Here is a 27,861-nt window from a genome sequence, read left to right on the forward strand (position 1 = left end):
ATGAAACTTAGCATGATTGTTCCTTAGATTATCCTGCACAAAGTGTGTGCTTCGATTTTTGATCCGTCAAAAAACATGGCCGCCGTTACTTAAAATAGAACATAGGGGTCAAATGCAGTTTTTGGCTTATATCTCAAAAACGAAAGCATTTAGAGCAAATCTGACATGGGGTAAAAATGTTCATTAGGTCAATATCTATCAGCCCTGAAATTTTCAGATGAATCAAACAAACTATTGTTGGGTTGCTGCCACTTAATTGGTAATTTTAAGGAAATTTTGCAGTTTTTTGTCATTATCTTGAATATTATTATAGATAAAGATAAACTGTAAACAGCAAAAATGATCAGCAAAGTAAGATCTACAAATAAGTTAATATGACCAAAATTGTCAATTGACCCCTTAAGGGGTTATTGTCCTTTAATGACAATTTTTCACAATTTTTTCATCATATTTGCTAACTTTAAAAAGTCTTCTCCTCTGAAACTATTTAATGGATTTGGATGAAACTTAGCATGATTGTTTCTTAGATTATCCTGCACAAAGTTTGTGCTTCGATTTTTGATCCGTCAAAAAACATGGCCGCAGTTACTTAAAATAGAACATAGGGGTCAAATGCAGTTTTTTGCTTATATCTCAAAAAGGAAAGCTTTAGAGCAAATCTGACATGGGGAAAAAAATGTTCAATAGGGTAATATCTATCAGCCCTGAAATTTTCAGATGAATCAAACAACCCATTGTTTGGTTGCTGCCACTTAATTGGTAATTTTAAGGAAATTTTGCAGTTTTTGGTCATTATCTTGAATATTATTATGGATAAAGATAAACTGTAAACAGCAAAAATTATCAACAAAGTAAGATCTACAAATTAGTTAATATGACCAAAATTGTCAATTGACCCCTTTAGGGGTTATTGTCCTTTAATGACAATTTTTCACAATTTGTCCATCATATTTGCTAACTTTAAAAAATCTTCTCCTCTAAAACCAACCAAATTCAACCAAACTTCAACTTAATGATCAGTAGGGTGTATAAAATAAAGTTTGTGCTTTATTTTTTATTTCGTCAAAAAACATAGCCGTCATGGCTAAAAATAGAACACAGGGTAAAATGCAGTTTTTGGCTTATATCTCAAAAACTCCAGCATTTAGAGCAAATAAGGCAAGAAGTTAACGTATTTATTAGGTCAAGGTCTACCTGTCCTGAAATTTTCAGCCGAATTTGGTAACTGGTTTTTCAGGTATAATGCCCCTGAATTGATGATTTTAAAGAAATTTTGCAGTTTTTGTTTATTATCTTGAATATTATTATAGATACAGATAAACTATTTAGTGCAAAAATGTTAAGCAAAGTAAGATCTACAAATAAGTCAATTTGACCAAAATTGTCAATTGACCCCTTAAGGAGTTATTGCCCTTTAAAGACTTTTTCACAATTTGTTCATCATGTTGACTTACTTTAAAAAATCTTCTCCTATGAAACTGCTGTATCAATTTCAGCCAAACTTAGGCTAAATGAGTTTCAGAGTATCTAGTATAAATTTATATTTCATTTCCTTGTACAAATGTTTGTCAGAAACATAGCTCCTAATGCTAAAATAGAACATAGGAGAAAAAGTTAGTTTTTTTGCTTTTGAAGAAAATAGGACGATTCAAAGTACATTTAAATATATTGAAAAGCCAAAATAATCATTGATGAGAGATTTAACCAAAAAAATTAAGGTGAGTGATTCAGGCTCTTGAGAGCCTCTTGTTTTACAAGATGTTATATTTCTGACATTTTGATAAAGTGTTTGACTCCTCTCTTGATTTATTATTAGACACCATTAACATGTTTATATTTTATATTGTTATAGAATGGATACACAGCTTTACATTATGCTGCTGAGTATGGATATATTGATGTAACAAAATGGTTAATAGATCGAGGATGCAGTCCTTGGAAGAAAACAAACGAGGTAACATTCAGTTTCAATCTTATAATACAGATACGTTATTCTCTAAAAAATAAATACCAGTCATCAGAGAAAGTAGAATTACAAATGAATATAAATACAATAGTTGAATGTGAATAGATTCAGTACAATAATGTAAAATATAGTCCAACTTTATGATGACATACCTATATGATAAACAGTTAAACTAAATATGAAGAAATCAGTCTGGTGCTATACGTTTACATGGAGGGACTATCTTTATTTTTAAAAAAATGTATACATTTTGAATTCATATATGGAGCGAAAAATTCATTTGATAAGTATTAAAATGGTGTAGGGATTATCAATTATTTACATAAGTCATAAAACTGATAAACCATAATTAAACAATATCAACACAAAAATAACTAATACAATATTTTCAACTGAATGATAACCAATCATATTGAAAACTTGTGTATATACACAATAAATCTTGTTAAATTTTATTATTGATTTGTATCTCTTGTTGGTTAACATCACCAACATTCTTTTCCACCAATCATACACTTACAACAACACTTCCATCAATCATACACTACCAACATACCTTCCACCAATCATACACTACCAACACACTATCCACCAAATCATACACTACCAACATTCTTTCCACCAATTATTCACTGCCAACATACCACCCACCTATCATACACTTCCAACTTACCTTCCACCAAGCATACACTTCCAACTTACCTTCCACCAAGCATACACTACCAACATACCTTCCACCTATCATACACTATCAACATACCTTCAACCAATCAAACACTACAAACAATCCTTCCATCAATCATACACTACCAACATACTTTTCCACCAATCATACACTTGCAACACCACTTCCACCAATCATGCACTACCAACATACCTCCCTCCAATCATACACTACTAACATACCTTCCACCAATTATACTCTTCCAACATACTGTCCACCAATCATACACTTACAACAACACTTCCATCAATCATACACTACCAACAAACCTTCCAACAATCATGATCTACCAACATATTTTCCATCAATCATATACTACCATCATACCTATGGTAACCTACTAACATACCTTCCACCAATCATACACCACCAACATACCTTTCCACCAATCATACACTTGCAACACAACTTCCACCAATTATTCACTGCCAACATACCTTCCACCAATCATACCCTACCAACATACCTTCCACCAATCATACACTACTAACATACTTTCCACCAATCATACATTACCAACATACCTTCCACCAATCATACACTACCAACATACCTTCCACCAATCATACACTACTAACATACCTTCCACCAATCATACACTACCAACATACCTTCCACCAATCATACACTATCAACATACCTTCCACCAATCATACACTACAATCAAACCTTCCAACAATCATGATCTACCAACATATTTTCCATCAATCATACACTACCATCATACCTTCCACTAATCATATCCTACCAACATACCTTCCACCAATCATACACTACTAACATACCTTCCACTTATCATACCCTACCGACATACCTTCCACCAATCATACACTACCAACATACCTTCCACTTATCATACCCTACCAACATACCTTCCAACAATCATACACTACCAACACACCATCCACCAAATCATACACTACTAACATACTTTCCACCAATTATACACTACTAACATACTTTCCACCAATCATACACTACCAACATACCTTCCACCAATCATACACTACCAACATACCTTCCACCAATCATACACTACCAACACACCATCCACCAAATCATACACTACCAACATACTTTCCACCAATTATACACTACTAACATACTTTCCACCAATCATACATTACCAACATACTTTCCACCAATCATACACTACTAAAATACTTTCCACCAATCACACATTACTAACATACCTTCCACCAATCATACACTACCAACATACTTTCCACCAATTATACACTACTAACATACTATCCACCAATCATACATTACCAACATACTTTCCACCAATCATACACTACCAACATACTTTCCACCAATCATACACTACCAACATACCTTCCACCAATCATACACTACCAACACACCATCCACCAAATCATACAATACCAACATACTTTCCACCAATTATACACTACTAACATACTTTCCACCAATCATACATTACCAACATACTTTCCACCAATCATACACTACTAAAATACTTTCCACCAATCACACATTACTAACATACCTTCCACCAATCATACACTACCAACATACTTTCCACCAATTATACACTACTAACATACTATCCACCAATCATACATTACCAACATACTTTCCACCAATCATACACTACCAACATACCTTCCACCAATCATACACTACCAACACACCATCCACCAAATCATACACTACCAACATACTTTCCACCAATTATACACTACTTACATACTTTCCACCAATCATACACTACTAAAATACTTTCCACCAATCACACATTACTAACATACCTTCCACCAATCATACACTACCACCATACTGTCCACCAATCATACACTACCAACACACCATCCACCAAATCATACACTACCAACATACTTTCCACCAATCATACATTACCAACATACTTTCCACCAATCATACACTACTAAAATACTTTCCACCAATCACACATTACTAACATACTGTCCACCAATCAAACATTACCAACATACTGTCCACCAATCATACACTATCAACATACCTTCCACCAATCATACACTACCAACATACCTTCCACAAATCAAACTCTACTAACATACCTTCCACCAATCATACACTACCAAAATACCTTCCACCAATCATACACTACCAACATATACCTTCCACCAATCATACACTACCATCATACCTTCCACCAATCATACATTACCAACATACTGTCCACCAAGCATACACTACCAACATACCTTCCACAAATCATACTCTACTAACATACCTTCCACCAATCATACACTACCAACATACTGTCCACCGAGCATACACTACCAACATACCTTCCACCAATCATACACTACCATCATACCTTCCACCAATCATACATTACCAACATACTTTCCACCAAGCATACACTACCAACATACCTTCCACAAATCATACTCTACTAACATACCTTCCACCAATCATACACTACCAACATACTTTCCACAAATCAAACTCTACTAACATACCTTCCACCAATCATGCACTACCAAAATACCTTCCACCAATGATACACTACCAACATATACCTTCCACCAATCATACACTACCAACATACCTTCCACCAATCATACACTACCAACATATACCTTCCACCAATCATACACTACCATCATACCTTCCACCAATCATATACTACCAACATACTTTCAACCAATCGTAGACTTCCTAAATACCTTCCAAAAAACATACACTGCCATCACATTTTTCACCATGGCTAAAAAAAGAACATAGGGGTAAAATGCATTTTTTGGCTTATTACTCAAAAACCAAAGCATTCAGAGGCCGAATACCAAATACCAAAAACGCTAATCGGTTAACCAAACTTTTTTTCAATCTGAATAGATTTGATAAACATGTGTATTGAAATCATTAAATAGTTATGTTTCATTTTAAAAAATGTTGTCATGGTAATTTATTTAACAGATCAATTGTCCAGTATATTGATTGCTATTGTTTATCCAAAAAAACATAAAATTAATTCGAACCTGTCTCAAGTGGGGCAAGATTGTAAGGAGACAGAACTAGAATAATTACATGTTTTTTAACAGTAACTTTAAATCAGTGATACAATTAAACTTTACGATTCACTTCATTATTTCGCTTTTGATCAAATATTGTGTAGGCTTACATCTGAATGTGCAACCTCCGTCGTGCAAGGCTTTGTCTTACTTACGAAATGCTAACTCAAAAATTGTGTAATGCAGACCAATATGAATGTTCTCAATGTATGCGTGATAGTACGAGTAACATGCGTAATCATTTCAAATTGAAACACTTTACATTATTTTCGGAGACTACAAGAGAAAAGAAAAGAATAATTGGTTTCAGACATATTCAATTCTACGAGATCAAGAAGGTTTTTTTTTTATTTTTCAATCTGAACTTGGTAAAAACGATACAGTTGATACGGTGTATTTGACTATTAAAAGTCTTATTCACCAAGAATCCTCACAGACAAGCCTTATAATGCCAACGTACAAACTTCATTTCTAAAAGCGTAAATTTATGACTTGGATGGAAGGTTATCACATTGACAATTATACCACATCTTATATATGTGAAGGGTACTATAGATAACTAGGCTTTCAACTTAAAAAAAATACTGGTTAACCGGTTAATCGGTCGAACGATTATCCGAGTAACCGCTTATGCAAAAATATCCGATTTGACAACACTAGTTAATATATATGCATTGCAGCAAGCGGAGGGATCGACACATTATCCACATTTTCCTTTTATTTTCAAGTTAACATGTGACCCAATTTAGGACTGCTCTGACCAGTCCTAGGACCAAAATTTAGTTAACTTGAAAAAAATTGCTAAAAGTGCAACAAATTCTTAACAGAATGCAACACAATTACCTTAAAACATAACAAGTCTGTTTATTTTACAACCAAACATATAGAAAATAGTAAAATTAGTAGGGGCGTGTATATTACCAAAAATCGAACTTGGCGAACACACGATTTTTTTCTGGATTTTGAAAAACCAAAAAAAATGCAAACCTACAGACCCTATTTTTTCAGGATGCAATTGGAACCACACATATATTTTTGTTTGGTCTTACACTTTACATTTCAATTCCTATCCAAGAAATTGAAAAAAAAGCCTCCGGTTCAGACTCCTTAACCTACAATTAGTACAACTGGTCGGCTCGTAATAAATAAGAATAAAACAAATCATCTAAGTGATTACGCAACATCCTCGTGAAGAAAATCATTAGAAATGAGATAGCTTAAACAGTCGCTCCGTTTCCTGTTGCTGTTTTATTTATTTTATTCGTTTCGAAAATCTTGATTTCCCTTGTCAGTTACCATTTTTGTATACGGGCGCAACATGTAAATCACAAGTTATCTCTCTTATACTGATTTTGATAGCGATTTGACTTCGCTACGAATCAGTTGGCTGGCAAGTTTTAGTGACTTTCAAAACGATTTGGCGACTTAAATCATCATTTCTCCTGCATGATTATTGCCTGGGTTTCTGTCTCTTTATGTTAACATCATACCTCCTTGTATTAACTCACCTGGCCTAAAAGGCAGATCATAGGTATATATTTCTTAAGATAGAATTTTCTTACACTTTGCCAAATTAAAGATTTTACTATGCTTTTTTCAAAAATATGATAAAAAGTATGGGTCACAGTGCTATTTTCCAAGCTATGAGTCGTTGAAAATTGCCTAAATTTGGTTAGATTGTTCATGAAACATATATGTGTGCATAAAAATAAATCTAAGAGATAAAATTTTGAAATAAATTATGAGAAGATAGGTTTTATAATATGCTTTAAGAAAAGGAAAAAATGGTGTCACCGAACTTGTTTTCTTACTACAAGTAAACATTATAAATTTCCCTATCAGTCCAGTATATATTTTTAACTAAAGGAGTTATCTCCCCTTAAAAGGCTTATTTGAAAAAATGATTCTTTAAACACAAAATTTAATATTTGTTTCATAAAGTCAAACAATTTATTGCAAATCTGTCTCCAAATAACTAAACCGATTTTGTCCTGCAATTGTACATTCCTAGATGGCGGTATACCATGAATCTACCTTAAGTGAATGGATCTCTATGAAATTATACCATAAGGTTCAATACCACAAAAGAAAGGTTTGGATTGATTCTTGGGGTTATGGTACCAACAGTTAAGGAATAAGATGGCCAATAATAAGCATGTTTGTAACTTCCAGACAATAACTTGCGTGTTAGTATATGGATCTCTCTGACATTGTACCACAAGTTTCCATTTCACAAAGGGAATGCTGGGATTTATTTCGGGGGTAATTGCCTCAAAATTAAAGGAGTAAAGGGGCCAAAAAAGGGGCAAAAAACAAACATTTTTCTAGTTTCATGAAAATAACTTGTGTGTAAGTGTATGGATCTTTCTGAAATTGTACTACAAGGTTCCATATCGCAAAGGGAAAGCTGGAATTGAAATTGAGGGTAATTGCCCAAAACGTGTAGGAATTAAGGGGTCAAAAATAAGCATTTTTCTAGTTTCCTGCAATTTTTACCATTCAGTGCTTACATGCACTTTGATTAACTTTATGTATGTAAGCGAGAGATAATCATCTGTGTCCCATGGACACATTCCCAATTTATTTTTTAAATAAGTTGTAATATGAGATTTTTTGTATGTTCAAAATATGTACAGTTTATAAAATCCCTAATAATCTGTTGGAACTTATTACAAGTAACTGACACAGACACCATTCACTGAAATTGTTAAAACAGATTGTTGAATTATAATAAAGGTAACTTTATATGTTTTAGTATTTTTCTCTTTATAATGTTACTTCATATTTAAAATTGCGAATGGAAATGGGGAATGTGTCAAAGAGACAACAACCGGACCATATAAAAAACAACAGCAGAAGGTCACCAACAGGTCTTCAATGTAGTTGGTTTAGGTTCACTAGTTTTATGTCAAGAATATATAAATAAGATAACATTCTGCATTGTATATAGATAAAATTAAGGATGTTCGCTACTCTTGTTTTGGACTTTTTGTCAGATATTCGGAATCCTCTAGTTTTATCCATATAGTGCCAATACAAATTTTGCTTTCCATCCCCTACTTTTCTTTTCATAATTTTATAACATATAGTGAAAAAGGCCTATATACATGTAATCCTTGCTATTTTTTTCTTAAATTTCCCTTAAGGCATAGATCAGGATTCAAGTGTCACTTATGAGTCTTTTATAGACAAAATGCGTATCTGGCGTATATATAAAATTTAAGTCTTTTTATCTATAATGAGTTTATTTATAATGGTATGAGGCCGTCTGCGTCGTCGTCCGAAGACACTTTGGTTTCCGGAAAAAAACTTTAGTTTAAATGAATGGATCTCTATGAAACTTTTTAAGAAGGTTTAATACCACAAAAGGAAGGTTGGGATACATTTTGAGGATAATGGTCCTATCTGTTTAGAAATTAGAGACCATAAAGGCCCAAACAAGCATTTTTCTAGTTTCAGGAAAATAACTTGTGTATAAGTATTTTGATTGCTCTGACATTGTCCACAATGTTTAATACCACAATGGATTTATTTCAGGGGTTATGGGGACAAAAGTGTAGGAATTGAGGGCCAAAACGGGCCCAAAAACAAGCATTTTCCTAGTTTCCAGACAAAAACTTATGTGTAAGTGTATGATCTCTCTGACATTGTATCACAAGGTTCCATATCACAAAGGGAAGGCTGGGATTAAGTTTGGGGTTGATTGCTTTAAGGCGGGTTGCAAAATTTTTTTTTTGGGGGGGGGTCCAATTTTTTTAGGAGATTCATATTATTTTTTTCAAAAATTTTCAAGTTTCAAGAAGAAATCTTCAATTGTACAGTATTGCGCAATAGATTTGTAAGATCTTCTACCACATTTATTTTGTTTCAGAAACCTATATTATGTCAAAAATTAGATCACAATCCAAATTCAGACAGTATCAAGCTTGAATATTGTGTCCAAATTTGCCCCAACTGTACATGGTTGGACCTCTGCGGTCGTATCAGGCTGCGCTCAGCAATGCATTTTATTGAAATTAAAGAAGATGTATATGTGTTTGATTGATGACAGATTTTTTGATTGTATTTCAGGGGAGTCAGACTCCTTATGATTTGGCAAAAAATAGAGTCTATGACTCCATGGACTCTGAAGATAAAAGGAAGCAGAAAGAAGTGATGAACTTCCTAAAGGTAAATATTATGTCTTAGTTAAAAAGAGATATTTTCAACTATGTCACAGATTGTTAGAGACAACAGAATTGGTATACAGAAGTTACAATAAAACGTCTGCCTGTAGTTTTCAATGTCAGTGTAGTATTTGTTGTCAGTTAACAATCTAAGTTGACAATTCCAAGATTGTTACCTAATATACATGTTGGCATATGTGAAAGACAAATGTTTAAAATTTGTGTGCTCATCTGTTGGATGTCATCAGCTTGCTATCTACTAGGTATATACATCACATGATCTCCTTTTATGTAATCATAATGTGTATCTCTGTGCGGAAAAGTTGATTTACATGTTTATGCAAATATGTAATAATAAATAAATATAAAAATTATACTAAAACAAAAAGCACATCTTAACAAAATGTTTAGTATGCTGTCAACCAGTGTATAGATTTTAAAGCTTTCAGTATTATATGTAGCGGGTAGACAAAGCCACCCATATAGATAAAACGTCTATGAAATGAGTAAACTCAGTAACGTTAACTTTCCTGCACAACCTTTTTAAATTACATACAAAAACAAATTCTAGCTTGTTAAAGTTTACTTTGTTTTATTTTGTCCGAAATTGCAAATGCTAGCTTTTTTACCAAGATTAATTTAATTTTTGAATTTGACAGCAATACAACAAAAAACAAAATGACATTGGATTCAGTAAGCTTTATATATATCTAGTATAGCTGCATAGTTTGATGAAAATCCAAGTTGATTTGAAAAAGTCATTAAAAAAAATTAAAGTTTACTTTGTTTTATTTTGTCCGAAATTGCAAATGCTAGCTTTTTTACCAAGATTAATTTAATTCTTAAATTTTACAGCAATACAACAAAAAACAAAATGACAAGGGATTTAGTAAGCTTAATTTATATCTAAGATAGCTGCATAGATTGATGAAAATCCAAGTTGATTTGAAAAAGTTATAAAAAAAGTTAAAGATGTCTATCTGAATTTATATAATTATTTTCATTTTTACCTATTTTAAAATTAAATTCTTTTATTTCACAGCAATAAATCAAACTACCAAATAAGCTTGAATTTTGTAAGATCAATATTTAATTTAGTTAGATGGTCTGATTTACACCAGTCAAAACTAAATTTAAAGGTCAAGACTAGTGGAGACAGGTCTAGACTAGTTGAGACTGAGTTGAGACTAGTCGATACAAGTCGAGACAGGTCTAGACACAAACTGCTCTGAATTGACCAGTGTTTGTACTGGACCAGGAGGGTGTTGATGGGGTATACAGATACAAGAGGGTGTGGACGCCGTATACAGATATAGTAGGGTGTGAATGGGGTATACATATACAGAAGGATGTGGATTGGGTATACAGATATGAGAGGGTGTAAATTGGTAAGACAGATATAGGAGTATGGGATGAGGTATTGTTACAGGATGTTGTGGATTGGGTATACAGATACAGGAGGGTGTTGATGGGGGTAGACAGATACAGGAGAGTGTGGATGGGGTATATATATTAATATTTGAGGATGTGAATTGGGTATACAGATATAGGAGGCTGTGGATATCAATATCCCTCATGTGCCTCAAATTAGTAAACACAACAAATATAGGAGGGTGTGGAGTGATTATACAGATATAGGAGGGTGTGGATGGGGTATCAAATAGAGGAGGGTGTGGATGGGGTATACTGTTATAGGAGGGTGTGGAAGTAGAATACAGATATAGAAGGGTGTGGAGGGGGTATTAAGATATAAGGAGGGTGTGGAGTGATTATACAGATATAGAAAGGTGTGGATGGGGTAAACGGATATAGGAGGTTGTGGATGGGGTATACTGTTATAGGAGGGTGTGGAAGGGATATAGAGATATAGGAGGGTTTGGAGGGTGTATAAAGATATAAGGAGGGTGTGGACGGGTTTAACTGACATATGAGGGTGTAGATGGGGTATACAAATTTACAAGATTTTGGATCGGGTTATAAGTGGGTGTGGATTGGGTATACAGATAAAGGAGAGTGTGAATGGGGTAAACAGATGTAGGATGGTATCAATTGGGTATACAAATAAAGAAGAGTGTGGATAGGCTATACAGGTAAAGGATGGTGTTAATGAGGTATATAGATATAGGAGGGTGTGGATGGGATAAACACTGTAGTTGATACCTTTACCAGTAGTTGTACTTAACACAGTCTGTTAGGTAGATGATACCATTATTGATAGTGGAGCTAAACAATGTCTAATAGGTAGATGATATCATTATCAGCAGTGGTATTAAACACTGTCTGTTAGGTTAAGGATACCTTTACCAGTAGTGGTACTAAACACAGTCGGTTAGGTGAATGATACCATTACCAGCAGTTGTACTAAACACAGTAGGTTAGGTAAATGATACCATTACTAGTAGTGGTACTAAATACAGTCTGTTAGGTAGATGATACCATTACCAGTAATAGTACTAAAAACTATCTGTTAGGTAGATTTTACCAATACCGGTAGTGATACAAAACACAGTCTGTTAGGTAGATGATACCATTACCAATAGTGTTACTAAACACTGTCTAATAGGTAGATGATATCATTACCAGCAGTGGTACTAAACACTGTCTGTTAGGTAGTTGATACCATTACTAGTAGTGGTACTAAACACAGTCTGTTAGGTAGATGATATCATTACCCGCAGTGTTACTAAACACAGTATGTTAGGTAGATTATACCAATACCGGTAGTGCTACTAAACACAGACTGTTAGGTAGATTTTACAATTACCAGTAGTGGTACTAAACACAGTCTGTTAGGTAGATGATACCATTACCAGTAGTGGTACTAAACACAGTATGTTAGGTAGATTATACCAATACCGGTAGTGCTACTAAACACAGACTGTTAGGTAGATTTTACAATTACCAGTAGTGGTACTAAACACTGTCTGTTAGGTAGATGATACCATTACCAATAGTGTTACTAAACACTGTCTAATAGGTAGATGATATCATTACCAGCAGTGGTACTAAACACTGTCTGTTAGGTAGATGATACAATTACTAGTAGTGGTACTAAACACAGTCTGTTAGGTAGATGATATCATTACCCGCAGTGGTACTAAACACAGTATGTTAGGTAGATTATACCAATACCAGTAGTGCTACTAAACACTGTCTGTTAGGTAGATGATACCATTACCGGTAGTGATACTAAACACTGTCTGTTAGGTAGATGATACCATTATCAGTAGTGATACTAAACACTGTCTGTTAGGTAGATGATACCATTACCGAAAGTGATACTAAACATAGGCTGTTATGTAGATGATAACATTACCAGTAGTGGTACTTAACACTGTCTTTTAGGTAGATGATACCATTATCGGCTGTAGTACTAAACACTATTTGTTAGGTAGACGACACCCTTACCAGTAGTGGTACTAAACACTGTCTGTTAGGTAGATGATACCACTATCAGTAGTGGTACTTAACACTTTCTGTTAGGTAGATGATACCACTATCAGTAGTGGTACTTAACACTTTCTGTTAGCTTACGTAGATGATACCATTACCAGCATTGGTACTAAACACTGTCTGTTGGCTATAGGTAGATGATACCATTACCAGTAGTGGTACTTAACACAGTCTGTTAGGTAGATGATACCACTATCAGTAGTGGTACTAAACACTACCTGTTAGGTTACGTAGATGATAACCTTACCAGCATTGGTACTAAACACTGTCTGTTAGGTAGATGATACCATTATCAGTAGTGGTACTAAAAACTATCTGTTAGGTTAAGTAGATGATACTCTTACCAGCACTGGTACTAAACACTGTCTGTTAAGTAGATGATATCATTACCAGCAGTGGTACTAAACACTGTCTGTTAGGTAGATGATACCATTACCAGTAGTGTTACTAAACACTGTCTAATAGGTAGATGATATCATTACCAGCAGTGGTACTAAACACTGTCTGTTAGGTAGTTGATACCATTACTAGTAGTGGTACTAAACACAGTCTGTTAGGTAGATGATATCATTACCCGCAGTGTTACTAAACACAGTATGTTAGGTAGATTATACCAATACCGGTAGTGCTACTAAACACAGACTGTTAGGTAGATTTTACAATTACCAGTAGTGGTACTAAACACAGTCTGTTAGGTAGATGATACCATTACCAGTAGTGGTACTAAACACAGTATGTTAGGTAGATTATACCAATACCGGTAGTGCTACTAAACACAGACTGTTAGGTAGATTTTACAATTACCAGTAGTGGTACTAAACACTGTCTGTTAGGTAGATGATACCATTACCAATAGTGTTACTAAACACTGTCTAATAGGTAGATGATATCATTACCAGCAGTGGTACTAAACACTGTCTGTTAGGTAGATGATACCATTACCAATAGTGTTACTAAACACTGTCTAATAGGAAGATGAAATCATTACCAGCAGTGGTACTAAACACTGTCTGTTAGGTAGATGATACAATTACTAGTAGTGGTACTAAACACAGTCTGTTAGGTAGATGATATCATTACCCGCAGTGGTACTAAACACAGTATGTTAGGTAGATTATGCCAATACCAGTAGTGCTACTAAACACTGTCTGTTAGGTAGATGATACCATTACCGGTAGTGATACTAAACACTGTCTGTTAGGTAGATGATACCATTATCAGTAGTGATACTAAACACTGTCTGTTAGGTAGATGATACCATTACCGAAAGTGATACTAAACATAGTCTGTTATGTAGATGATAACATTACCAGTAGTGGTACTTAACACTGTCTATTAGGTAGATGATACCATTATCGGCTGTAGTACTAAACACTATTTGTTAGGTAGACGACACCCTTACCAGTAGTGGTACTAAACACAGTCTGTTAGGTAGATGATACCACTATCAGTAGTGGTACTTAACACTTTCTGTTAGCTTACGTAGATGATACCATTACCAGCATTGGTACTAAACACTGTCTGTTGGCTATAGGTAGATGATACCATTACCAGTAGTGGTACTTAACACAGTCTGTTAGGTAGATGATACCACTATCAGTAGTGGTACTAAACACTACCTGTTAGGTTACGTAGATGATAACCTTACCAGCATTGGTACTAAACACTGTCTGTTAGGTAGATGATACCATTATCAGTAGTGGTACTAAAAACTATCTGTTAGGTTAAGTAGATGATATTCTTACCAGCATTGGTACTAAACACTGTCTGTTAAGTAGATGATATCATTACCAGCAGTGGTACTAAACACTGTCTGTTAGGTAGATGATACCATTACCAGTAGTGTTACTAAACACTGTCTAATAGGTAGATGATATCATTACCAGCAGTGGTACTAAACACTGTCTGTTAGGTAGTTGATACCATTACTAGTAGTGGTACTAAACACAGTCTGTTAGGTAGATGATATCATTACCCGCAGTGTTACTAAACACAGTATGTTAGGTAGATTATACCAATACCGGTAGTGCTACTAAACACAGACTGTTAGGTAGATTTTACAATTACCAGTAGTGGTACTAAACACTGTCTGTTAGGTAGATGATACCATTACCAATAGTGTTACTAAACACTGTCTAATAGGTAGATGATATCATTACCAGCAGTGGTACTAAACACTGTCTGTTAGGTAGATGATACCATTACCAATAGTGTTACTAAACACTGTCTAATAGGAAGATGAAATCATTACCAGCAGTGGTACTAAACACTGTCTGTTAGGTAGATGATACCATTACTAGTAGTGGTACTAAACACAGTCTGTTAGGTAGATGATATCATTACCCGCAGTGGTACTAAACACAGTATGTTAGGTAGATTATACCAATACCGGTAGTGCTACTAAACACAGACTGTTAGGTAGATTTTACAATTACCAGTAGTGGTACTAAACACAGTCTGTTAGGTAGATGATACCATTACCCGCAGTGGTACTAAACACTTATTGTAAGGTAGATGATACCCGCACCAGTAGTGGTACTAAACACAGTCTGTTAGGTAGATGATACCATTATCGGCAGTGGTACTTAACACTATCTGTTAGCTTACGTAGATGATACCATAACCGGCATTGGTACATAACAGTGTCTGTTAGGTAGATGATACCATTATCGGCAGTGGTACTAAACACTATCTGTTAGGTAGGTGATACCATTACCAGCATTGGTACTAAACACTTATTGTAAGGTAGATGATACCATTACCAGTAGTGGTACTAAACACAGTCTGTTAGGTAGATGATACCATTATCGGCAGTGGTACTAAACACTATCTGTTAGCTTACGTAGATTATACCATTACCAGTATTGGTACTAAACACTGTCTGTTAGCTATAGGTAGATGATACCATTACCAGTAGTTGTACTTAACACTCTCTGTTAGGTAGATGATACCCTTTCCAGTAGTGGTACTAAAAACTGTCTGTTAGGTAGATTATACCATTACCAGTAGTTGTACTAATCACATTCGGTAAGGAAGTTGATACCATTACCTGCAGTAGTACTAAACACAGTCTGTTAGGTAGATTATACCATTACCGGTAGTGGTACTTAACACTGTCTGTTAGGTAGATTATACCATTACTAGTAGTTGTTCTAAACAGAGTCTGTTAGGTAGATGATATATCCTTATTAGCAGTGGTTATAAACGCAGTCGGTTAGGTAGATGATACCATTACCAGCAGTGGTACTAAACGCAGTCGGTTAGGTAGAATATACCATTACCAGTAGTTGTACTAATCACATTCGGTAAGGTAGATGATACCATTACCTGCAGTAGTATACGAATACGAATACGAATTTGTTTATTATAGTGACATTGTGTATATATACAATATAATAATAATATTTGTCAATACAATAGTTGTACACCCGGCCCATTGGACCTATAAGTCACTTAAAAAATATAAATCTTTAAATCATTTCATAGTAGAGTCATGTAGTTCAATTATTTACATAAATGAATTGTCTGCGTTTTGTAAATGCTTGTAAAATATATTTAGCTGTTCTTCTTGGAAAATAAATTAAAAATTGTATTAATTGTTCACAGTGTGGCAGTGATAAAAATGTTTCTTTGCTTGGTATGGTTGAGTAAAGTTCATTTCGAAGTTCATTATAAAAATCACAGTTAATAAGGAAATGAGTTTCGCTTTCAATTTCATTTTTGCTACACATTTTACAAAGTCTGCTGTCTTCAGGTTCGCCACTAAACCGTCCTGTTTCAATTCTTAGAGGTAGAATGCCGCATCTAAATTGAGCCAACATCGACCGTTCGTTGCGTTGTAGGTTAAGGTTCACATATGATTCAGCACAGAAATTATTTTTGAAAGTTTTGAATGTTCGCAGTTTTGGATATCTATCTAAGTTTTTTAACCAATCAAGACCATGCTGTTCAAGTAGTGCTGATTTTGCATTATTTATATCACAACTCTTTCTATTGTGAAAAGTTTCCATAACTCCAATGTTTGTCATTATAGTTTTTATTTCTGCCGACCAGTTGTTTGAGCATATGCTATAGTCCCATTGAAAGATACGTTTGCAAATCCTTGAATTATCCATTAACAACAGTCTGTTCCAGTAACTTATCATGTTGAGCCATCGTCGTTCTTTAGAAGGTAGCCATCCGATATCCCCCTCTATGGCTAGTTTTGGTGCAAATTTGTGTACTCCAAGAAAATATCTAATTGCTTTGTTTTGTATATTATCGATTCCGGAGAAGTTTTTGTATCCCCAAACTGAGGAGTTGTAGTCTAATACTGGTACCACACAAGAATTATACAGCTTCTCAAATGTCTTAAATCCAAATTCCTTCAGATTGTGAAGTTTTGAGATAATTGCTCCTAGAGCACGTCCACCACCTTTTGCTAGATTTTCTGCGTTTGATGCAAAGTCTTTTTTCTCGTTAAATATTACTCCCAAATATTTGTACTGACTTGTAACTTCTAATTCATTGTCTCCAATCTTGAATTGGAAAGATGTACGCTGTCGTCTGCCAGATCTGAAATGCACTACTTTGGATTTATCTGTATTTATTAGAACTCGCCACCGTTTACACCAGTCGTGTAGCTTATCCAACATCTTTTGCATATCCGTCTCGTTGTATGCTAGTAGTACAATGTCATCTGCGTACAACAACATAGACAATTTGGTGTCTTCGATATTTATACCAAGATCCAAATTGTTCACTTCTTGCACAAGGTCATTAATAAATATAGAAAACAAAGTTGGCGAACAATTGTCTCCCTGTTTCACACCAGAGTTACAAACAAACCAATCCGACATCTTCTGATTGACACGAATACTAGCTGTTGTGTAGGAATAAATGTTTTTGATAGATTTGTACATTTTGCCGTCGATATTGTTTAGTAAAAGCTTATAAAGTAACATATCTCGGTCCACAAAGTCAAAAGCTTTCTTTAGATCCACAAATGTTGCAATTGCATTAGCGTTGTTCCGAATCACACTACTAAGAGAAAAGACGTGATCTTCGCAAGAACGATGTCTCCTGAATCCATTTTGCTCATCAGCAAGAACCTCATTCTCGTCTAGATAAGTCAATAGTCGGTTATTTATGAAGGCACTGTACAGCTTAGATATACAGGACAATAAGCTTATTCCTCGATAATTAAGCGGAATACGATGGTCAGATGAGGGATCCTTCAATATCGGAAAAATAACTGCTTTTCTCCAGATTGACGGTATACAACTGGTGTCAAAAATCACTTGAAAGAGAGAGCGAATCACTTGAAAGACATTTGGAAATTTTAAAACTTCGTACGGTATTTGATCAATCCCTGTTGATTTTCCATTTTTCGATCTTTTGATTACAGTTTCTATTTCCTCAAGTGTTATGTCACCATTTAATTCTTCGTTGTCATTGTACAATAGATCCGAAATTATATCTTCTAATACTGTTTTATGAGATAATGCATACCTATAAAATTCACTGTTGAAATCCTCTTCCGATTGATCATTATTATACAAATGTTCAAAGTCGGATTTCCATTTATCAATAACTCTAGTTTCATCAATCAAGATTTCACCTTCAGTGTTATATACTTCCATTGGAATCAATTTATTTTTTCGTGGTCCTAGCCTTTTAATTTTTTCCCAGAATTCATTTGGGTTTTTCGTAGTCATGATTTCGATATCAATACAAAACGATTGTCGATGTTGTCTTTCACATTTTCGTAGTTTACGATCGAATATAGTTTGTGCAGATTTGAAATCTTGTCGTAGTTTTGATTTAACGCTAGCTTTTCCTTTGAATTTTAAAAACTGATTTTCCTTGGTGCGCATGTCATCCCATAATAATCTAAGTTCGTCGTTCCAAAACGGTTTATTCATTTTATGGCGTTTTCTGGTATTTGTGCTTGTACTAAAACGTGGAATTTTATCATTCATCTCATCGATTATGACATCGCAAAGTTTTGAATATATTTCGTCTATGTTTGTTTGTGTTTCCCTTGTTCTTTCTATTTGCGTTATAATTGACTGTAGTGCAATTTTAGATAAATCCGACGCAAATAAATCATTAGGAATTGACTTTAGTTTGTAACGTTTATTTTCAACACACTCCTGTGGAACTTTTGATTTTGTTGAGTACGTACATGTAGTTTTAAATTCTGCTATTAACACTGAGTGATCTGGAACTTTACTTCGTTCTCCAAGCAACGAAAACAAATTTGATTGTTCAACAATTGAGCACGTTGTTATACATGTTATAACTTCAAAAGAAACTAACTGTTCAAGAACATCATGCGGAACACATATGTAATCCACCACTGATTTTCCTCTTCCTGATATATAAGTAAAATTATCTTTTTGAACATCGATTCTACCATTTAATACACACATTTTTGATTCATTTAAAAATTCTAAGAAGGTTTTTCCATGTTGATTGGTGTTGACAAAATTTACACATAACAATGTAATTAATATTGAAATGTGAACAGAGTATTTTTGAAGTTTCACTTGAAATGTGGGTTTTAACCTTGAAAACTTAAAATGATAGATAGGTTGAAATCACTTAAAATCAAACGAAAGATTAGATTTTGATTCACACTGATTCCTTTACAAAAAATAGTCGGATTATTGCATTGTTCCATGCATCAATTGTAAACAAAAATATCAGGTTAGCGACAAAGGCTGCTAGGAGCCGGTAGTTATGTTGTTACATTGCATCCTACAGTTAGCTTGTGAGGTGCATTCGACTCCTCTCATAATTGAGCTGCCCAAGCTCAGTGGTTCATTCAGGACACTAGGGCTTGCTTCACCAATAAAACCTGACTGTCAAAGTAAAGCCAGTAGTGCTGAAAATCAATCAATCCCAGTTTGTTTCTGCAAAAAATGCCAAGTTGCATTGGATAATTTTTATGAGCAAACCTGCCAGGTTAGCCATATACAGACACCTTCTAGTCCCTAGTTTTTTTATACCCTAAATACTACATTTGTACGAGTACCTTAAAGGACATTTTTTATACGATGGGACATTGATACTATATCATGACAAATGATGACAATTGTGAGGCTACTGCAGAATTCAGTTGGAACAATTTTCCATTTATCAGTGCATTAAAAATCCATTTGCAAAGCATTATGAAGCAATTTTATGATCTACAAGGGAATGATCAAAATTATAAAACCACCAGTACATTTTAAACTATATCTCTTGTTTATTCTGGGTCACACATTTTCTAAAAAAATATGAAAATTTGTTTAATAAATACATGAAATATATATTAGAATAAAATGTGAAACATTTGTTTTATATAGAATATTTGAGGTGTTTTAATAGTTAAACAGATTCAGTGACATGAGTAAACATATTCACAATGCATATTTCTCATTTTTTAGACTGTCATGTCAGAGAAATCTTCAGTTGTGACTACTCATATAGGGATAGAAGGTAAATTTTTTAACTTCATTTCATTATTGGTTAATTATTACGGAAGGAATTGCAGATACTAGCATGTTTTATGTACGACGTAATCCAAGTAACTGCAATGTATTGAAGAGATTAATCACCATAAAAGGTAACTTGTAGCTATAATGATAGAAGCTTTCCAATATATATGTAATACAGGACAAACTTATTTAGTACCATCACATAGATGGTCTCCTATAGAATGCTTCATTACCTGTTAATCCGTACTTGGCATTGCAAGCAATATTCTACTTTGCTAAAATTATTCCCCCTACAAAAAGGTAGCCATTGTGCAGACATCAATGGAATGGTATCAAGTTTTACCTTTTTTGACATATGTACATCTGACCCTCACTTCATTTTCTTTGTTTGTTGGTCAATGTTTAGTTTTCAAAGTAATGTTGTCGCTCGAAAACTAAAAGCATTAGGTGATCTATATTCGGTATTTGGCCCATGTATGTAGGTGTGTTGGAGTAGGATTTTTTCTGGTAATTTTCTCCTTCGACCAGTCAGTAGTGGTGATGCAGGCTATTGATTCTGTAATTTGTTATAATCATCTGTTTTGGCGGAATAAATTAAATTTATAATTGTCTTTGCTGCATCTAATTTGGTTTTGTGTTTGATGGTGGCCTGGCATTTGCTCTGCTTTTAATTTGAATGTCATAATATGGTATGGCAGTTTGGTGGAAGTAATTCTATCAAACCATGTCTCCTGTAAAAAGACAAAAAAAAACCATTGCACATGTCATATCTTTAATGGTTCAGTAGATAGCCAGTTGCAGCCAAAAGGTATGTCCCTATCCAATATACCATCATTTCCCTGATCTGCATACTGGACGGCATCTATCGGGGTGTGTTTGGGTAAACAGAATATGGAATAATTGACCAAAAAATATAATAATGATGTGCTTAAATGTAAAGAATAAAGAAAAATGTCATAGAATTAAAGAATACAAAAATGAAGTATCCCCTCCAGATCCTACTCTTTAACATTTGTACGGGAGCTACCTTTCTTAATTGTTCTCATCCTGAACATGCATGTAATATTTGCTACTTGACGTTAACTGACCACCACATCAATCCTTTCAAGATTTCCTAACATTTTGCGAGGAAGACAAATCCCGCCTTCAAATGATATCATTGAACAAAAAAGGCAGATTGGTCTTATTTTGAACTCATGAACTTGCTGATTTATGTGGATTAAGGGGGCTCGCGGGTATAAATCTTTTTTTTTTAATATAGGATTTTGCCTTTTTTTTCTATAAATAAACTTTATCCTATACTTAATAGAACTAAACAAAAAATATGGGGTCACCGTTCATTCAAGCTCACAATCTCCCTTCGAAATTAAAGGAGCATGCATTTTTGTTAAGGTACTTTATTCTGCTGAACGTAGATAGGAGTACAAAAGGTAATATCAAAATAAAAAAAGAACTAAATTACAGAAATCGCTTAAATTTTACAATAGTTTAGTACAGCTTACTTAAAAAGAAATGATAAAAAATATAGGTCACCGATGAGTTAAATAAGATATTTCAATTTTAATGCAAAAAACTACAATTTTTCACCAAAGGGAGATAATTTGGAGATTTTTCAATGAAATAAACTTTTTAAAAAGTCATCTGAGGCCAAAACGAATTGATTTTTGTTGTTGTTTTTTTGTAACATATTGTATAGTATCAACTAAATAAAAGCAACGGTAGTATACCGCTGTTTAAAACTCATAAATCAATGGACAAAAAACAAGATCAGGGTTACAAACTAAAACTGAGGGAAACGTATTAAGTATAAGAGGAGAACAACGTTAAAATGTAACACACACAGAAACAGACTAAGCATTAGACAAAATCCTATGAGAATAACAAATATAACATCAAAAACCAAATACATGAATTTAGAATAGATAAGTACCGTGACACGTCTTATAGTACCGTGACACATCTTATAGTAATGTGAATTCACATTCAAAAATAAGAGAAAACAAACGACACAACGCAACCACAACGTTAAAATGTAACACACACAGAAACGAACTATAATATAACAATGGCCTTGTTCCTGATTTGGTACAAGACATTTTTAAAGGAGAAAATGGTGGGTTGAACCTGGTTTTGTGGCATGCGAAATCTCGCATGTGTAATAGTGTAATAAATAAAATTTGTAATGAAAAAAAAAAGTTTAAATATTTGCTGAACTTTTTGAACCCTCGAGCCTCCTTAAATTAAAACAGCTTGAAATATTATATATTCTGTTAAAGCCAGGGTTCTCTTACATTGCGTAGACGTGCATAAGATATGTTTAAATGTATTTCTCGGAAATAATACTTTCTTCACAGAATAAAAAGGCAGAATGTGTAAAGATTCCCAAATTTCTTCAGATGTTAAACGAAATTTTTGTGAAAAACTAAGCACTTTGAAATCGAACCTGACAAACTTAATGTTTCATTGATCAAAATAACATGTAGAGTTTGATGGTCAATTAAATTACTGTACTTGTGTTCGTAAAACGATTTTCAAATACACTGATTTTTGATAAATAGAAAAAAAAAGCTTTTATAGGCATTTAAACATAATAAATAAGAAACTTAAAAACATAGGATTATAGGGTATTTCAAGTACAGGGTATGAGCAAAAGCATTTCGTAAAAGGATTTGAAATATTCCTTAGTATTGTCAAAACATAGATTAAATTTAAAGTAAACAAATTGGTATATCAAACATCATACTCCATCACATCATGTTATCTGACACTCACTTAAACAACTAAATTTGTTCCCATGGTTGAAGACATTTCACTCTTACCTGTACACCGGAATTCTTTCCCTAGAGTGGGCATGTACAAAATATGTTCAGCAAATGTCCACGCCAACCATGGGCGCCTGAAAATGACAAAATTTACCTGGGCTTATATGAGTTATTCCCCTTAAAAGAAAAAATATTACCATTGTTTACATTATTGTCTTTTATCTTGATCAATATAATCAAGATATTACTGTAAAAGTACTTTTAGTCGTGGGGAACCAATTATCGTGGTTTTCCTGGATGACTTTATCCACGAATTTAAATGTCCAATGAAATTAAAGAGTCATTTTTCAAATCTAGACACGGAAAGATCCCCATGTAGGTTCGACTACTGATATGATCTAGAAAATATACTGTTCAACTTTTGATCTTTTAATTGTTATAAAAAGGATCCATGAAAGTCAGATTTCTGGTATTGAAATGCTATGATAAAGTGTTCATTTTATATCCTCATAGCTCTTGTATGTTGTATTGGAAATTATAATTTCATGCTGAGCCTACTTTTGATAAGAATTATTTTTTCAATTCAAGATACGTGTATAGCATTTGTTTATTTTACTGTTTTCTTTAGGTGACATGTGTATGGCCCAATTAACACCTTGGATGGTCTTCAATCTGTTGATCACTCTATCTCAGGTTAATTAGTGTTTTTTTAGAAAAATTAAATCCATTAGTTTAAAAACCTACGAACAGGTAATTGTTGCTCAAACCACGAAAATAGATACCCACAATTAAAGTACGTTCTCGTTAAATAGAAAAATGTTTGTATAAAAAATAATCAGAAAAAGATCACAGAGCAATTGCCTTTTTTTTTGTGCATTTAAGCCTCATTTGTTGAAATAATAATAGATAGATAGACACCTTAAGTCTTAGCAAAAGAATAAGAAAAAAATATCAACAAAACAAAACCTTTTCTCAGTGGACAGTTATTGGCCTTTTACATGTTTAATGATGTTTTGTATCATGAGCAAACAAAAAAATAAAGAAGATAGTGAGAGACTAAACAAACAAAATGATCAGCAATACTAGACCAAAAATATAAACAGTTTTGTCATGAATTATATTCTTATCTACAATGTTGGAGAGAGACCATTGTTGAATATGCACGTAGACCTTAAGCATTGTAAATGTTAGCGTTACAGGCTCTTTACAGTGTCTAGTTTTCTCTATTTATCGTTTGTTGTTGTCTCTATTCCTTAAACTCTATCCACACCTTCATTTTTTAACCGATAGTGGTCTATGCATTGGCATTCAGTTTTCTCAGAATGCTTATTTTTTTTATTTATGTGCCCTACGTAGTCGAAATGTGTTATGATACATCCTTGTCTGTCTTTCTGTTTACTTTTATGCCTCTCTGTCTGTTAAGAAAATGACAATGCATTAATTAAATGCAACAAAACATTTATGCAATATTCGAATTGATTGAACAAAGCTTCACTTTGGTTTTCAAAATTGTGTGCGACTGTCGTTGCATAGTTACTGTACGTCTGATGAATGTCAGTTTTTATACGACCGCAAAATTTGAAAAATTTTCGTCTTATATTGCTATCACGTTGGCGTCGTCGTCTGCGTCGTCGTCGTCCGAATACTTTTAGTTTTCGCACTCTAACTTTAGTAAAAGTGAATAGAAATCTATGAAATTTTGACATAAGGTTTATAACCACAAAAGGAAGGTTGGGATTGATTTTGGAAGTTTTGGTTCTAACAGTTTAGAAATTAGGGGCCAAAAAGGGGTCCAAATAAGCATTTTTCTTGGTTTTTAAGTAAATAGAAATCAATTGGAGTTATCTTTCTTTGTATAGAATAGTAAATGAATCAACTTTTTTGCACCATAACTTTAGTATTAGTGAATGAAAATCTATGAAATTTAATCAAAAGGTGTATGACCACAAAAGGAAGATTGGTATTGATTTTGGGAGTTTTGGTCCTTACAGTTTAGGAATTAGGGGCCAAAAAGGGGTCCAAAATAAGCATTTTTTTTGGTTTTCGTACCATAACTTTAGTATCTGTAAATAGATATCTATGAAATTTTAACACAAGGTTTATGACCATAAAAGGAAGGTTGGTATTGATTTTGGGAGTTTTGGTCCTAACAGTTTAGGAATAAGGGACACAAAGGGTCCAAAATTAAACTTTGTTTGATTTCATCAAAAATTGAATAATTGGGGTTCTTTGATATGCCAAATCTAACTGTGTATGTAGATTTTTAATTTTTGGTCCTGTTTTCAAATTGGTCTACATTAAGGCCCAAAGGGTCCAAAATTAAACTTAGTTTGATTTTAACAAAAATTGAATCTTTGGGGTTCTTTGATATGCTGAATCTAAAATGTACTTAGATTTTTTATTATTGGCCCAGTTTTCAAGTTGGTCCAAATCGGGGTCCAAAATTAAACTTTGTTTGATTTCATCAAAAATTTAATAATTGGGGTTCTTTTATATGCCAAATCTAACTGTGTTAGTAGATTCTTAATTTTTGGTCCCGTTTTCAAATTGGTCTTCATTAAGGTCCAAAGGGTCCAAAATTCAACTAAGTTTGATTTTAACAAAAAAATAAATTCTTTGGCTTCTTTGATATGCTGAATCTAAGCATGTACTTAGTTTTTGATTATGGGCAAAGTTTTCAAGTTGGTCCAAATCAGAATTAAAAATTATTATATTACGTATTGTGCAATAGCAAGAAATTTTCAATTGCACAGGATTCAGCATTAGCAAGAAATCTTCAATTGTACAGTATTGTGAATAGCAAGAAATTTTCAATTGCACAGTATTGTTCAATAGCAAGAAATCTTCAATTGACAGTATTGCGCAATAGCAAGAAATATCTAATTTCACAATATTGTGCAATAGCAATCAATTTTCAATTGGAGTTATCTTTCTTTGTCCAGAATAGATATTTGTGCAATAGCAAGATATTTTCAATATTCTTTGTAAATTTGAGTTATCTTTTTTTGTCCAGAATAGTAGTTGAATCAACTTAAATCATTGTTTTATACAATAATCAATGTATTTTCACCATTACTACCAACTGATAAATTAAAAAAATCTTTACCATTCAGTGATAACAAGCACTTTTTTTTTACATTTTAATATTTTATGATATATTTAAATGAGCAGTTATTGTTGCAAACTCCATTAGAAATTTGAATTGAGATCAGGATTATTATTCAACAGCATAGTGAATTGCTCAAAGGCAAAACAAAAAAATTAAGTTCATTAGACCACATTCATTCTGTGTCAGAAACCTATGCTGTGTCAAATATTTAATCACAATCCAAATTTAGAGCTGAATCCAGCTTGAATGTCGTGTCCATACTTTCCTTAACCGTTCAGGGCTCAACCTGTGCGGTCGTATAAAGCTGCGCATCTGGTTTTATTCTCATATCGTGCTTTTACTTTTAAGTACTCTTGGTTTGATTAAGGACGTTTGCTACTCAGTTTCAAAATAACAAGCTTTTCATAACACTAGTATAAATTATAGATATATTGATCCAATATCCACCCGTTTGTAGTATGGATCACATTTCCGACCTTACATTGATTACGTGCTACGTGTACAATGTTTCGAGCTCAAAAATTTTGTCTCGCCAAACAATTTGTTTTGAACCTCTCAAATAGAAAAATAATCAATACAGAAATTATGACGTTTGGAAAAGGCTTAAACTTCATACCTACCAATTTCCACATCATTTAGAACAGATGTCGCGACAGACAAATTTCAAAAATTTCTATTTCATCATTTCATTTTCATCATCTGAAATATCCTTCATTCAGAACAGACGAATTTCCAAATTTTTATTTCCACATACTTTAGAAGGATTCATTTTCTTTTCCTTTACAACATCTGACATAAGCTTCTTTCAACAGACGTTGCAACAGACTAATTTCCAAAAAATTATATTCAGTAGTAAATTCCACATCATTCAGAACAGACGTTGGCCCCAAAATATAGCAGTTTTACAAAATTGTGAAAATGTAATCGTTAAGCTATTTATTTGAAAGTAAAATGATTCTGGTACATAGAAATGGGCCCTTTTTGACAATACAATGCACATATATCGGGTACTGGTATCATGAAGTCCTGCTAAATTACTGAAATCTTCACAATTTTAGTATTTTAGTTAAATTCTAGACGGTTTCCATCTAAAATATAAGTGGCCGCATTCGTGTCCATTCATAATAATGAAATATAATTGTATTTGATGATAATACATAACTAATTACTATACATAAAGGTTGAGGATGAA

The 27,861-nt window shown here is 33.6% G+C and overlaps 1 protein-coding gene across 1 annotated transcript in view; it reads left to right on the forward strand.

The window, feature by feature from the left end:
* Positions 1–1,336: 1,336 nt before the first annotated feature.
* Positions 1,337–27,861, forward strand: part of LOC134684774 (uncharacterized) — a 73,363-nt gene continuing 46,838 nt past the window's right edge. The window contains exons 1-4 of the mRNA XM_063544081.1: positions 1,337–1,348; positions 1,853–1,954; positions 9,788–9,886; positions 20,748–20,799. Coding sequence (XP_063400151.1) covers positions 1,337–1,348; positions 1,853–1,954; positions 9,788–9,886; positions 20,748–20,799 — 265 coding nt within the window. The remainder of the gene's footprint in view (positions 1,349–1,852; positions 1,955–9,787; positions 9,887–20,747; positions 20,800–27,861) is intronic.

Source organism: Mytilus trossulus, chromosome 9 (genome assembly GCF_036588685.1).
Source record: "Mytilus trossulus isolate FHL-02 chromosome 9, PNRI_Mtr1.1.1.hap1, whole genome shotgun sequence".
Classification (NCBI taxonomy): Eukaryota; Metazoa; Mollusca; class Bivalvia; order Mytilida; family Mytilidae; genus Mytilus; species Mytilus trossulus.